General features: G+C 50.9%; 1 protein-coding gene across 1 annotated transcript in view; it reads left to right on the plus strand.

Annotated features, from left to right (window-relative positions):
* Positions 1-5,413: 5,413 nt before the first annotated feature.
* LOC117052094 (cytoglobin-2-like) overlaps positions 5,414-15,361 on the plus strand; it is a 32,709-nt gene continuing 22,761 nt past the window's right edge. The window contains exons 1-2 of the mRNA XM_033158817.1: positions 5,414-5,485; positions 12,222-12,468. Of these exons, the coding sequence (XP_033014708.1) occupies positions 12,263-12,468 (206 nt within the window). The 5' untranslated portion in view covers positions 5,414-5,485; positions 12,222-12,262. The remainder of the gene's footprint in view (positions 5,486-12,221; positions 12,469-15,361) is intronic.

Consider the following 15,361-nt stretch of genomic DNA (forward strand, 5'->3'; position numbering starts at 1 on the left):
CGTGTGTCGGAGTGCTGGTCAACGAGGGTTGAGGCTCTTTCAGCCATATCAAATGACGCTGCAAATTTGGAGAACATTTTGATAATTCGACAGAAGCCAGAACATTGTGCTTGGCTGAGCATGGAACATGATCTCCATTGCAGCCCCTCATTTCCTGATCCACCCACTGGTGGGGGGGCGGGGGGAGCTCACCGCCCCTGGCACCATCTGGGAGGAGGGTACCACTGCAGCCACACACACCCCGACATGCGCCACACAACCCCCACCGCATAGGGCGCCACGCCCCCACGGGCGGAAATAGCCAAAAGCACCCGGAATCCTTTTGCAAGTGCAGACAGAAAGGACATCTGCAGACATAGGGGTGGGGGACAAATTTGATCCAGTCTGCATTTAAATGCAAGCTTTTGCAAAAAGGTGGAGATTGAAACGCAGTCTTACTTCGAATCTGGCGTTTCAGCAAATTTTGCACTGCCGTTTTCCAGCCAAAGGACGCGTCCAAAAATCCATCTGCTAAGGAAAGCGTACATAAAGATGTTGGTGAGAATAATTGCTCCCAGAATATTAGTCAAAGCTGCGTATATAAAAAGGTGTGCTTGTTAGAAGTCCACACCAAAATAATCTCCCAGTGAAAATGTATCTGCATTTTGGTATGTGTGTGTGTGGAAGCACCAAAATAAATAAAACTCAAATCGCTGCAAAATGTGGGGAGCTGAATTTAAGACGGGAAGAGATGAGAAATTGACAGAGGTCCCTTCCATCCCTACCTGTTTTCCAAATGGAAGATTTGCACCACAAATAGCTTATAACTCTTTTATTGGTTGCGGCCAAAAGAGTTACAGCTTGCAGCTAGAAAACACTTGGAAATCCTTTGCAGTCTGTCAGGCTTGTGGAAAAACTGACCGGAGCCTTGGAATGTTGATCAGATGGCATGCAGTTTCTCTATCTATCTATCTATCTATCTATCTATCTATCTATCTATCTATCTATCTATCTATTTGGCCAAACTGCAGGAGGCAGTGGAGGATAGGGGTGCCTGCCATGCTCTGGTCCATGGGGTCACGAAGAGTCGGACACGACTGAACGACTGAATAACAACAAATCTATCTATCTATCTATTGATCGATCTATCTGTTTATTTATTTATACATACATACATACATACATACATACATACATACATACATACCCCGCCCATCTGGCTGTGTTTCCCCAGCCACTCGGGGCGGCTTCCAACAGAATATCAAAATACAATAATCCATCAAACATTAAAAGCTTCCCTAAACAGGGCTGCCTTCAGATGTCTTCTAAAAGTCAGGTAGTTGTTTATTCCCTTGACATCTGGTGGGAGGGCGTTCCACATGGCGGGCGCCACCACCGAGAAGGCCCTCTGCCTGGTTCCCTGTAGCTTTGCTTCCCGCAGTGAGGGAACCGCCAGAAGTCCCTCGGAGATGGGACCCAGGTGTCCGGGCTGAACGATGGGGTTGGAGACGCTCCTTCAGGTATACAGGACTGAGGCTGTTTCGGGCTTTCAAGGTCAGCACCAACACTTTGAATTGTGTTCGGAAACGTCCTGGGAGCCAATGCAGGTCTTTCAGGACGGTGTTATGTGGTCTAAGCGGCCACTCTCAGTCCCCAGTCTAGCTGCCGCATTTTGGATTAATTGCAGTTTCCGGGTCACCTTCAAAGGTAGCCCCACGGAGAGCGCATTGCAGAAGTCCAAGAGGGAGATAACCAGAGCATGCACCACTCTGGTGAGACAATCCGTGGGCAGGTGGGGTCAAAGAAAAAGAACATTGTCATACACCCTGCCAATAACACATGGATGCCTTCTTTCTGGGGTGTGGGGACTTTAGCAGGCAACAAAATAGTACAGTGAAGGCACCTGATGCCAATCGGCAGGGAGTTCCAAAGTGTACTCACTGCCACACTAAAAGATGGAGTTCTTGCAAATCCTGTTTGGTTTGGTTTCAGGTGTTTCCATGCTGTTATTTTATGGGTTACAGGCTACATTTTTGTTTTAAATGTGTTGTTTTTTTAATATTGTACGCTGCTTAGATACTTTAAAAACACTCAGCAGTTTATAAATGCTTGCAATTAATTAAATAAATGAAATAAAATTAGGGTGCCTATCCTTCCAGCCCAAGTTGCTGTTTGCCCTGTGGAACCACTCAGATCAAGCGATTCCCCGGATGAGACAAATAGAAGCTTCAGGTGAGGAGTATTTTTAATTTTGAAAAACAGCACAGGGCCACAAGGTGTCCACACCCAACGCCGGATTTACGTATGAGCTAAACAATCTATAGCTTAGGGTCCCACTCTCTTGAGGGCCCCAAAAAAATGTAAAGGAAAAAAACTGGATGCACATTTCCAAAATATAAGATAAAAAACAAACAAAATAAAACCTACGTACAGCAACCGTGTTTTGTGTTGTGTCGACTCCTATGATGTCAGTCATGGGCCCCGCCTGCTAGCCTGCTCCCTCAAATATCACTGGTTTGCTCATTTCTATATCAATTACTTTAATAAAATTAACCATATAGCATAAATTAACCATATAGCATAGATTCAACCCAAAAAACCAGCGGCCATTTGTTGTTGACAAAGGACAGCTGGACATATAAAGGGCCCCGTTACCTTCAGGAGCTGAGGGCCGCATCAAACCTAAATCCGGCCCTGCCCGCACCCCTAGCATTGTGGCCCTGGTCCGGGTTCAAGAGAGTGTCCCCAGGTGCTGTGAGCTGCAACACTGTACAGTGGACTCCCCACTTGAGAGAACCTAGCTGAAAAGCAATTCCTACTTCTTTGGGAACGCTGGGAATGAAAGGAGAGAGCGAGGGAGGGAGGGAGGGATCTCTCCTAAAGGCCCCGATTTCACTTCCTGCCGCACCTGGCGATGGGCAGCCCTTTCTCTTGAGTATGTGCGCAAAGGATCCCTCAGCACGAGCGCTTGAGCCAGGGAACCCTCGATCACAGTGCTCCGCCTCCGTCAGAACTGGCATTGATTGCGACAGGTGCTGCAGAAGCACATAACGGGGAGCGCTTCTTTTCACAGCTCAGTGTTGGTCTGCGGAACTCCCTCCCACAAGAGGCTGGGGTGTCTGCCGACTTGGATGGTTTTAAAAGAGGATTGGGCAAATTTGTGGAGGAGGAGAGGGCTATCGAAGGCTGCTAGCTACGGTGGCCGTGATCTGCTGCCACGCTCTCGGACAGCAATGCTCCTGAATACCAGTTACTGGAAAATACAGCAGGGGAGAGTTTTTCTGTGCTCAGGTTTCCCATTAGGGCTTCCAGTCGGCCACAGTGAGAAGAGGATGCTGCACTAGATGGGCCACTGACCTGATCTGGCAACCAGACTTTTCTTAACGTTTTGTTGTGGAACCTCCAGGGCCAGAGGCAGTCTATCTAGATCCCTAGGTCCTTAGGAACACTTGGCCACCGTGAGAAGAGGATACTGGACTGGATGGGCCACTGACCTGATCTGGCAACCAGACTTCTCTTAACATTTTTTTGTGGAACCTCCAGGGCCAGAGGCAGTCTATCTAGATCCCTAGGTCCTTAGGAACACTTGGCCACCATGAGAACAGGATACTGGACTGGATGGGCCACTGACCTGATCTGGCAACCAGACTTCTCTTAACATTTTTTTGTGGAACCTCCAGGGCCAGAGGCAGTCTATCTAGATCCCTAGGTCCTTAGGAACACTTGGCCACCGTGAGAACAGGATACTGGACTGGATGGGCCACTGACCTGATCTGGCAACCAGACTTCTCTTAACATTTTTTTGTGGAACCTCCAGGGCCAGAGGCAGTCTATCTAGATCCTTAGGTCCTTAGGAACACTTGGCCACCGTGAGAAGAGGATACTGGACTGGATGGGCCACTGACCTGATCTGGCAACCAGACTTCTCTTAACATTTTTTTGTGGAACCTCCAGGGCCAGAGGCAGTCTATCTGCATCCCTAGGTCCTTAGGAACACTTGGCCACCATGAGAACAGGATGCTGGACTAGACAGGCAAGTGGCCTGATCCAGAGGGGCTCTTTCTTTTTGCTCTCAAAACCAGAGCAGGGTTTCCCGAACTTGGGTCTCCAGCTGTTTATGGACTACAACTCCCATCATCCCTGACCACTGGTCTATGCTAGCTCAGGATGATGGGAGTTGTAGTCCAGAAACAGCTGGAGACCCAAGTTCGGGGAAACCCTGAACTGGAGTGAGTCGGCTCTTCCCACCGTCGGCTCTAGACAGCATCTTAAAAACCTAGGCAGCATCTTAAAAAGCAGAGACATCGCCTTGCCGACAAAGGTCCGTATAGTTCAAGCTCTGGTTTTCCCAGTAGTGATGTACGGAAGTGAGAGCTGGACCATAAAGAAGGCTGATCGCCGAAGAATTGATGCTTTTGAATTATGGTGCTGGAGGAGACTCTTGAGAGTCCCATGGACTGCAAGGAGATCAAACCTATCCATTCTTAAAGAAATCAGCCCTGAGTTCTCACTGGAAGGACAGATCCTGAAGTTGAGGCTCCAGTACTTTGGCCACCTCATAAGAAGGGAAGACTCCTTGGAAAAGACCCTGATGTTGGGAAAGATGGAGGGCACAAGGAGAAGGGGGCAACAGAGGATGAGATGGTTGGACAGTGTTCTTGAAGCGACTGGCATGAGTTTGGCCAAACTGCGGGAGGCAGTGGAGGATAGGGGTGCCTGGCATGCTCTGGTCCATGGGGTCACGAAGAGTCGGACACGACTGAACAACAACAACAACCGTCGGCTCTGGCGCCCCCTACTGCTGGGTTCCCTGCCTCCCGCCCAACCGGGTGCCAATGTCACCTACCACCTCACAGGGTCGTTGTACAATGGAGTGAGACAATGCACAATTTCTCAGCACAGGGCGTGGCGTGGGGGGGGTGCAGAAGACGCAGCCTGAGTCCCAAAATGCAAAAATACCTTCCCCACCCCCCTGCCGGCCCTCTCCCATTCCCGGCACCCCGTCCTCCAGCCTGCCAGCCCTTATCCCCCAGGAGGGAAGGAGAAATCCTCTCCAACGCACTTGTTGTTCCCAGATGGGAGCCGGCAAACATGCCCCCCCCTCCCCTCCCCTCCTTCTCTTCTGTGCGTTAATTGAACCTCTGCTTCCATTGCTTCGGGTAGAGATGAAAGGCAGAATGATCCATTCGTATTTAAATAGGGCAGGAGGAGCAGCAGGAGAGATGGTGGTGTTGTTCTGCTGCCTAGGGAGAGGAAGGAGGGCGCGTGTGGGTCTGAACGAGGCAGGCTCTATGATCCTGAGGCTCCTGAGCTGTGTGCTTGATCTGCAGGCTGCATATGGGATTCACCTGCTGGGGAAGAGACTTGGAGAGAAAGATCAGGAACCGCAGCAGCGCAGGAGAGATTTTTTTTAATCACTATTTTCCTTCCAAAGGCAGTTTGTTTGCTTTTCCTCCAGTCTGGAATTTCCTCCTGGAGTTGCTGAGCCGGAGAAGAACTTGCACGGGTAAGTGGGCACTTTATGGTCTTTTACCAAGGCTGGGGGGAAATTAGAGCCTTTGCCTTCCTCCTTCCCCAACCCCAAACGTAGGCGGAAATAGGTCTCTGCCCCAGAGAGCTTACAAACTAAATGTGGACAGTGGGCACTTTTCGGTCTGTTGCATTGCTAGGGAATGAGTCGTGTGTGTGTGTGTCCCCAAACCTGCGAAATTTGTTGCAGTTTTATTTCATTTGTTGCATTGATGCCACCTTTCCTCCAAGGAGCTTAAGTTGATAATATTGTAAATGGTTCGTCTCCCCATTTTATGCTCACACAACAACCCTGAGAGGTAGGTTAGGCTGAGAGGCGGTGACTTGCCCAAGCTTCATGGCTGAGTGGGGGATTTCAACCCTGGTTCCCAGGTACTACTCTACGACACTCTAACCATTACATCACACTGCCTCTCTTGCTGTTCCAAGATAGTATCACTTTCTCTGCCATCGCTGATATAAATAGTGGTCTTTTGGGGAAGTTCTTCTTCTTTGGCAATCGTCTGTAGCCCAGTAGAATTGTCTTCCACGAACACGGATTTTAACAGTGAGTCCGTAAGTGACTGTGGAGGCCAATTCTGGATCCACACGTCCTTCCACAGTGAGGGACATTGGTTTCCGGGCAGGAGTTGATCACGGTGTGGATTTGCCAAGCGTGCCTTCCTCTTAGCACGTTTCTCCCTTGCGTCCTGAGTTCGAGTGTCTTCAAAGCCCAGGACACCTTTGGTAAAAGCTGTTCTCCAACTGGAGCGCTCGGAGGCCAGTGTTTCCCAATTGTCAGTGTTTATACAACATTTTTTTTAGATTTGCCTCGAGACAGTCTTTAAACCTCTTTTCTTGACCACCAGCATTACGCTTTCCATTTTTAAGTTGGGAACAGAGTAGTTGCTTTGGAAGATGATAACCAGGCATCCGCACAACATGACCAGTCCAACGAAATTGATGTTGAAGAATCCTTGCTTCGACACTGGTGATATTTGCTTCTTCCAGTACACTGGTATTAGTTCGCCTGTCTTCCCAAGTGATGTGTAAAAAATTTGCGGAGACCCCGTTGATGGAATCTTTCCAGGAGTTGAAAATAAGCACACGCAGGCGCCACCAAAGGAGGGAACAAGTCTGTGCTCCACAGAAGTTGCAAACAGAATGGTTTTTTTTGGGGGGGGGGGGAGCAAAGTGAATCTTCCCTTGCTTGTGAATTCCAGCCTGACCTTTCTTGCACCACAGCACAATCCTATGTGCGTTTACCCAGAAGCAAAATGCACTTAGTTTGGTGGGGCTTACTCCCAAGTAAGTGTGCACAGCAGGTTTGCAACCTTAGACATCCTCAGCCTGAGTTTGTTTTCGGTGCCGCTGGGTGGATCAGAGGAGGCTGCTAGCAGCCCCAGACCAGGACTTCTCCTCCAGTTCTCAACCCTCCTGGCAGTTCAGCAAAACCTCCCCCCTGGAGCACTGCGGATGGGTGCCGCTCCAGGTTTCACCCAGTCCCCAAGATCCACCTGCCAGCCCCATCCTTGTCCCCTTGTCTCCCTGATGTGGCTTGGAAATGGACATCCAAAAATGCTCCACCTTGGGAGATTTAGGGCAGAGAGTTAAACTATGGAACTCCCTGCCACTGGAGGCACAGTGATATCCAGCAGCTTGTAGGACTTTGAATGAAGCGTGGACCAATTCGTGGACGCCAGGATGGCTGTGTTCTGCCTCCACAAGTCGGCGGCAGCCACGCTTCTGAATCCCAGCTGCTGGAAAACCGCAGGAAGGGAGAGTTGCTCTTGTGGTCGAATCCTGCTTGTGGGTTTCCCAGAAGAGGCATCTGGGTGGCGGCAGGATGCTGGATTGCAGGTTCCAGCCCCGGGTGGGTTACATAGGCACATCTTCCTGCATTTTTTTTGGGGGGTGGACTAGATTACTCTGGGTGTCCCTCCCAACTCTACAGATCTATGATTCTATGACTAGATGGGCCATTGGCCTGATCCAGCAAGTTCTTCTTACATTTGTTAAGTGATATGCAGGAACTTTGTCACACACACACACACACCCCGCTCAGTATCGTGCTTTGCACAGACCTGGTGCGGGGAGGTTTCCTCTCGGAGCTTCTTGCCAATTAAGGAATTTGAAACAACTGACCCTTAGGGCTTTCTTAACTGATGAATCTGTTACTTTTTCAATAACCCCGAAAAGCCTCACTATAGGTTCCTTTGCTTGATTCAATATTGTCGTTGCTCTTATACAGGGGCGTCTTACCCACGGACGTTAGTGGCGTGCGTGGGGCGCCAGATTATGGAGGGGGCGCGCAGCAGCAGGCTCAGTGTCCTGGAAGGAGAGTCAGGGCGCGCTCCTTTCCCTGCTCTGGGGCAACCCGTCTCTCTCTCCTCTCAGCCACCCATCGGAGTGCGCTGCGTCTGGTTCAGGGAAGCCTCTTCGCGTCCCCCCTCCCACCGGGGCTGCCTGGGCGCCTGGTGGGTGCAATGGGGGGGGCGTGTCTCTCCCGCCCCTCTCTGCCCGCTTCGCTGCCTGCGCTCCTCCCTGCGGGGTCTACCTGCGGAGCAGGGAGGCGCCTTGTGCAATCCCGGCGCCGAGCGAGGATGGCGCAGCACCTGATCTGCTTGCTGGTTCTCCTGTCGCTCGGACTTCCCCGGACAGCGGCAGGTAAGGGGCGCGGGGGGCTAAGACAGACAGAGGCTTCGCGGGAGGGCGCGCGGGAGGCTGTCTGGGCTGCGATCAGAGCGCCTCTCTTACTTACAGGTGAAACTGGAAAAATTAGAATATCGTGGAGAGGTTCATTTCTTTCAGTCATTCAACTTAAAAGGTGAAACTAATATATGAGATAGACTCATGACCTGCAAAGCAAGGTATGTCAACCCTTTATATATTATAGTTACAGGTAGGTAGCCGTGTTGGTCTGCCATAGTCGAAACAAAATAAAAAAATAAAAATAAAAATCCTTCCAGTAGCACCTTAGAGACCAACTAAGTTTGTTCTTGGTATGAGCTTTCGTGTGCATGCACACTTCTTCAGATACGAAAGCTCATACCAAGAACAAACTTAGTTGGTCTCTAAGGTGCTACTGGAAGGATTTCTTTATATGTTATAATTGTGATGATTATGGAGTACAGCTTATGAGAACCCCAAATTAACAATCTCAACATTGGGGTTTTCATCAGCTGTGCGCCATAATCATCACAATTATAACAATCAAAGGATTGGCATATCTCGCTTTGCATGTCATGAGTCTATCTCATATATTAAACTCAAAACAATTGCTTACATAAATGGGCTTTCCCACAATATTCTAATTTTTCGAGTTTTCACCTGTACGTGCAGCGCCCAGTGCGCGTCGGACCAGGCGATGTAAAGGAGCCGGACCGAAGCCCCCCCCCCCTTAAAAAGGTCGACAATTCTGGGGAAATGGGGGGGGGGCGCCTGAGAGATATTTGCACCACGCGGCGCCGGATATGCTTAAGACGGCCCTGGCTGTTACTAATCACCATCAACAAAAGGTATCCATTCTTTAAGAATATTTCTCTTTCATTATTCCTTACATTAACACACCAGCCAGGAACAAAAGACTGCTCCCTTCCTGGCTTCAACTGGTTGTTAATCAACAAAGAATTGAGTTGATTAATCTGTCAGTTTAAAAAAAACAAAAAACCAGACCATTTGAAGAAAGCGATTATCTGGTTTCATGGCTACATTGTCTTTCTCTAGCTCCCACCTAACTTGTTCGCAAATTAAGTCTGTTTGGTGTATCCTCAAGCATTTAGCATGTGGGGGTGTCAGTCGCGTGTTCAGAAGCGCGTCTGTCTCCTGGGGTGTGTTGAGTTTCTGCTCCGTGGCAAACCCGGGTTTGTCACAGTGCAACGCGAGAAATTAAGATAGGGGGCCACATTCCTGTGCGTGCAAACCCCTCGACGGGTGCATGCTAACAGGAGGTGGTGCCACCAGACGCAAGACTCTTTACTTTTGTCTTGTCGGCTGAATTCCGGTCACACACGAGTTTCTACACAGGCACACAACTCACAGTCCAGTTTGGGAAGAGGCACAGCAGCCACACCTTCCAGGCAGGTAAGAGCAAGCAAGGATGGCGCAGAGAGAGAGAGAGACGAGGGCTGAGGAGGGAGGGACACACACCTGGGGAGGAAGGATGTGGTTTAGGGCTGCCAGACCTCCCGGCCCGTCTCCAGCTCTGCCTGGCCTCCTCCATGTGGGCAGGGGGAGAAAGGGCTTGAATCTCCAGGTGGGCAACACAGCACCCTTAATAATAACTTCCAAAAAATAATAATAATTGAGAAGTTGCCTCTGCACATCACAGCAAAGGCACTCTAAGAAAGGCCGGCCTGCGCTCCCAATTAACCTCCGTCTCCAGGGCTCACCTTGTGACATCGCCAGAGGAGTCCGCCCTAAATTCACACACCCCATAAACTCGGGGCCTGGGATGTTCCTTGCGAGCTTCAGGGTTTCCTTGCCCCCCCCCCCCGATTCCCATCTCCATGCTCCCTTTGGGTCCTCGGAGATTCCCCGGTCTCTCCCACCCACCCTCGTACTTTTCCGGGTGGGAACTGGCTGGCACCGCTTCAGCCGAGCACTCTTGTTTGCCGGCGGCGCCTCTCCATGGATCTCCTCCAACGGCACAGGAGGCTTCCGTTCGCATCCTGGCAGCGTCTCCCAAGTGGCCATGTGTACCAGAGCAGAGCCGGTGGGTGTCAGGCAAGACGCGCGCTCCCCCCCCCCCACTGGCGCCAACCGTTTCCCATCCACCGCTCGCCCCCCACTGCAAAACCTCAAGCTCTTTTAATTGCAGCGGGCACCCTGCGTTTATTTATTTTAAACCAATTTAAAATATGCACACACCTTCCTCCCAAAAAAGAAGCTAAGAGAACACAGATTGCAGCGGCTGCCAAGTTTTTTGGGGGGGCGTGGGGTGTATTTGCCAAAGTGGCAGCAATGTAGGCACCAAGCAGGCTTCTCTGGGGAGGACCTTGCAAGCAGGCTTCTCTGCACCCCCAAAATCAATCTGTGGGTCCTTACCCCCGTTGGATATTTTTGCTTTCTTGGTGCTAAGCTGCTGGGTGCCGAGTTAAGAACATCAGAAGAACTCTGCTGGATCGGGCCAGTGACCCATCTAGTCCAACATCCTGTTCCCACAGTGGGAAGACAACCCCTAAGAACCTTGGAATCTAGATAGACTGCCTCTGGTCCTGGAGGTTCCATGAGAACATCCGTACGAGTCTGGCTGATGGATCAGGCCAATGGTCTGTCTAGTCCAGCCTCCTGTTCTCACAGGGGCCAACCAGATCCCTGCAGGAAGCCCGCAAGAAGGAATCGAGCACAAGAGAGACTCTCCCCTCTTGTGGTTTCCAGAGAAGAGATTCAGAAGCACCCCACGCCATCCTGGCTACTAGCCACTGATCGGCCTCTCCTCCATGAATTTGGCCAATGCTCCTATAAAGCCATCCAGGTCGGCAGCCATCACTGCCTCCTGTGGCAAGGAGTTCCATGGTTTAACAACGCACTGCGTGAAGGAGGACTTTTACTTTTGCCTTTTCTCTAAACTCCCCCAGGAGGTGGTGTCCTCTCCTTCCTTGGAGGTTTCTAAGCAGACGTCGGATGGCCACCTGTCATGGATGCTTGAGTTGAGACTCCCGCATTGCAGCGGGTTGGTCTAGATGACCCTCAGGGTCTCAACTCTGATTCTAAGTTCCAAACGCAGCAACCTTTTCTCACAGGGAAGTGGGTCATTTTGGTCCCCTTCCAACTCTACAATATCCATTTTGAGGCAAGGCGACCGGAACTCTACACAGTGTTCCAGATGAACTATAGATTTGTATAACGGCCTTATTATGATAATAGCAATTTTATATTCAGTTCCTTTCACAATGGCCCCTAGCATGGAATTTGCCTTTTTCACAGCCTCCACACACATCTACCCTTTTCATTCGGTTGAGTGTGCGCATGAGAGTTTTTAACCTGAGCCCCGGGTTCAAATCCCTGTTCGGCCCTTGAAGGTCCTGGGTCGTTGCCATCTGCCAAGCTGGCCTACCTCGCAAGGTCGTGATGAGCTTATCTGGGGTGGAGGGGTGGGAAGAATCTGCCCTCCGCTCTCCAGGGAGAGGTCTGGATCAGAAGGTCGGCGGTTCGAATCCCCACGACAGGGTGAGCTCCTGTTGCTCGGTCCCAGTTCCTGCCAACCTAGCAGTTCGAAAGCACGTCAAAGTGCAAGTAGATAAATAGGTCCCACTCCGGCGGGAAGGTAAACGGCGTTTCCATGCACTGCTCTGGTTCGCCAGAAGCGGCTTGGTCATGCTGGCCACATGACCCGGAAGCTGTACGCCGGCTCCCTCGGCCAGTAAAGCGAGATGAGCGCCGCAACCCCAGAGTCGTCCGCGACTGGACCTAATGGTCAGGGGTCCCTTTAACTTTTTAGCTTAGCTGGGATAGCTCAGTCGGCAGAGCATGAAGCTCTTGATCTCAGAGTTGTGGGAAAGATTCCTGCATTGCAGGGGGTTGGACTAGATGACCCTCGCGGTCCCTTCCAGTTCTATGAAACAGTGTGCCTCGGGGACCGTTTTCTGCTTGCGCACAGTTTTCAACGAGAACAATGTGTGCCGTGAAACCATCGCCGGTGCTTCTCCCTTCTCCCCTGAGATCTGATTCAATTAATGCCTGTTTGTTCCATCTCCAGCTACCTTTGAAATAAAAATTTCTGTTTGCTTTAGCTGGCGTGGAGGGAAAGGAGGACGCAGGGTGCCAGGGAAAGATGGGGTGTGCCTTGTCTGGACCAGGTGTCACACCGGAGCCAACTTTTTCCAAGGAAAAGAGAGGGCTGGACTTGAGCGAGGAGACTGAGTGCGCAGAGACCCCCGAACCGCTCCACCTTTCAGAGCCTCAGAAGGCCCTGATCCGAGAGTCCTGGAAAATCCTGCACAAAGACATTGCAAGGGTCGGGGTCATAGTCTTCGTCAGGTAAGAGCCGGGGGTGGGGTGGGTTGGCGCGGATGGTTTCCTTTCAAATTTATTTGACCGGTTTCCTTTCAAATTTATTTGACCTTTCAAATTTATTTGACCGGTTCCAGCTCACATACGCTATCGAGGAAGTCATGAAACACGATAAGAGATACATTTGAATTTGCAATTAGGTACAACGGGGGACAATGCAGATATAACAACAGTTAAAAATATATATTAATTAAAACTTAGTCACAAACATATAACCTAAATTTATCATTATGATAGCACAGCTTGTTCCCTAAGTTTTATGGCAATTGCACAGAATTTGGCTACCCTTAACGTGATCTCGGGATCTTTGTCCTCTGCCAGGGATTCTGGACATTGATGTTCGGACTCATTTGGAACTGAACTGGTCGGAACTGAACATAATTATGATGCGTAGAAATCCCACAGGCGTAGCTGATGCGTTAAGAGGCAATTGACAGCGGCACGGTCTCTTTCGGAAGGCGGTGGACTCCGTTGGAGGTTTCTGAGCAGGGGTTGTGCGGCCATCTCTCGGCGTTAGTTGTCATTCTTGCTTTTCAGGGCGTTGGGCTAAATGGGGGACCCCCCCCTCCCAAGTCTACAATACTATAATTCTGTGATATGATGAGTTCTCAAAATAAAAAAGGGAGGGGAAAAAAGTCCTGCTATTTCGTGAACCTGCGGAGAATGCACTGGAGCAGACCCCTGCGACGAGCAGGATTGAACCCTGGTGAGCAGAGGATTCAATCCTGCTCGCTTTGGCTTTGCAGGTGTGTTCTCCTGCTTGGGAAGAGGCGTGTGCGCAGGCAAGGCTCACTGCGGGGCTGTTTCAAAGCCCTTTTGCAAAGGGTCCCGTGTTGCTCTTAGAATCATAGAATCCTAGAATCCTAGAGTTGGAAGAGACCCCCAAGGGCCATCCAGTCCAACCCCCTGCCAAGCAGGAAACACCATCAAAGCATTCCTGACAGATGGCTGTCAAGCCTCCGCTTCAAGACCTCCAAAGAAGGAGACTCCACCACACTCCTTGGCAGCAAATTCCACGGAGTGTGGTGGAGTCTCCTTCTTTGGAGGTCACAGAGCTCCAAAGCTTCACAGAGGCGACCTGCGACTCCCTCTCCCGCCTTTCGGGAGCCCTGGGTCGCCCTGGGCACGCCAACAGCGCTGTCTCAACCTGATTCGGCCGAAGCCAGGATCCACCCAAATCGCCCCGGTTTCGATTGAGGATTCGGGCTTCAGCCGGATCGGGTGCACGGCCCTTTTCATTCTGCACCCCACCACTGGGTAGTTAAACTACGGAATTCCCTCCAGCAGGAAACAGTGGTGCCCACCAACTGTTTATGGCTACTGGCCATGGTGGCTGTGCTCCTCCATCACCACCGAAAGCAGGTAGTAGTGCTTCTGGGTACCAGTTCCTGGAAACCACAAGGGGGGATTGTGCTCTTGCTTGAAGATTTCTCGTGGGGGCATCTGGTTCCCCGTGATAACAAGACGCTGGACTAGATGGGCCCTTGGCGTGATCCAGGAGTCAGGCGTTCCTTATGGAACCTCCAGCTCCAGAGGCAGTCTATCTAGATCCCTCGGTTCTTAGGGGCACCTGACCACTGTGAGATCAGGATGCTGGAGTGGATGATCCTTCTCTTTTTGGGTACCTTGACAGCAAGCATTGGACAGGCATGAGCTGTTAGGAAGCTGCCTTTCCCTAGCACAGCCTATTTAGTGTTGCCCACACTGGCCGGCAGCTGCTTCCTGATGCTTCAGGCAGAAGTCTTTCCCAACACCATTGCGGAACGAACCTTCGGCAACTCCCTTTCCAAACATGCGTTCGGCCGCTGGGCCGAGTCCCGTCGCTGTGACTACCTCCCTGCATAGCTACCAACCTCCCCTGCTGTTTCCCAATGCTATAATAGGGGAATTTCCTGCAAAAAAGGGGGAAAGGTTGACAGCTATGCCTCCCTGGTGTTTGCTGACATGCTTAGGGATCCAGAGGGACCCAGGTGGCGCTTTGGGTTAAACCACAGAGCCTTGGGCTTGCCGATCAGAAGCTCGGCGGTTCGAATCCCCGCAACGACGGGGTGAGCTCCCGTTGCTCGGTCCCAGCTCCTGCCCACCTAGCAGTTTGGAAGCACGTCAAAGTGCAAGTAGATAAATAGGTACCACTCCGGCGGGAAGGTAAACGGCGTTTCCGTGCGCTGCTCTGGTTCGCCAGAAACGGCTTGGTCATGCCGGCCACATGACCCGGAAGCTGTCTGCGGACAAACGCCGGCTCCCTTGGCCTATAGAGCAAGACGAGCGCCGCAACCCCAGAGTCGGACACGACTGGACCTGATGGTCAGGGGCCCCTTTACCTTTTAGGGATCCAGAGATGCTGGGAGCAAGTTGCCATCGACCTTCTTGAGTTTGTTTTCCCTGTGCAGGCAGGCTTTGCTCTCTCTCTCTCTCTGCATTAGAAGGGATTGATTCCAGGAGAAAATGGGGCATTTGTGGTTTACCGCACTCAGGATGCCTCGATATTGATTCCCAGGTAATGGCGAGAGCAAGCAGGCTGCCTGCCTGGATTTTCATTTGGGGTGTTGTTGTCTGTGCATTTCCCTGGCAAGCGGACGATTCACTTTAGGACTTTAAAGCGAAATAAAATTGGGCAGCTGTTCAAGAGGGGGTGTCAATTTCCTTCAGGCTAGTTGCCTCCTTCGAGGCGTCCTCCACCTTTGCTGAATCTTAAAACTGTAGAGTTGGCAAGTACCCTGATTTACGTATAAGCTAAACAAGCTATAGCTCAGGGCCCCACTCTCTTGGGGGGCCCCCCCAAAAAAATTAAGGAAAAAACAAACCGATGTACATTTCCAAAATATAAGATAAAAAACAAGCAAAATAAAACCTACAAAGA

This window comes from Lacerta agilis, chromosome 8 (assembly GCF_009819535.1).
Source record: "Lacerta agilis isolate rLacAgi1 chromosome 8, rLacAgi1.pri, whole genome shotgun sequence".
NCBI lineage: Eukaryota > Metazoa > Chordata > Lepidosauria > Squamata > Lacertidae > Lacerta > Lacerta agilis.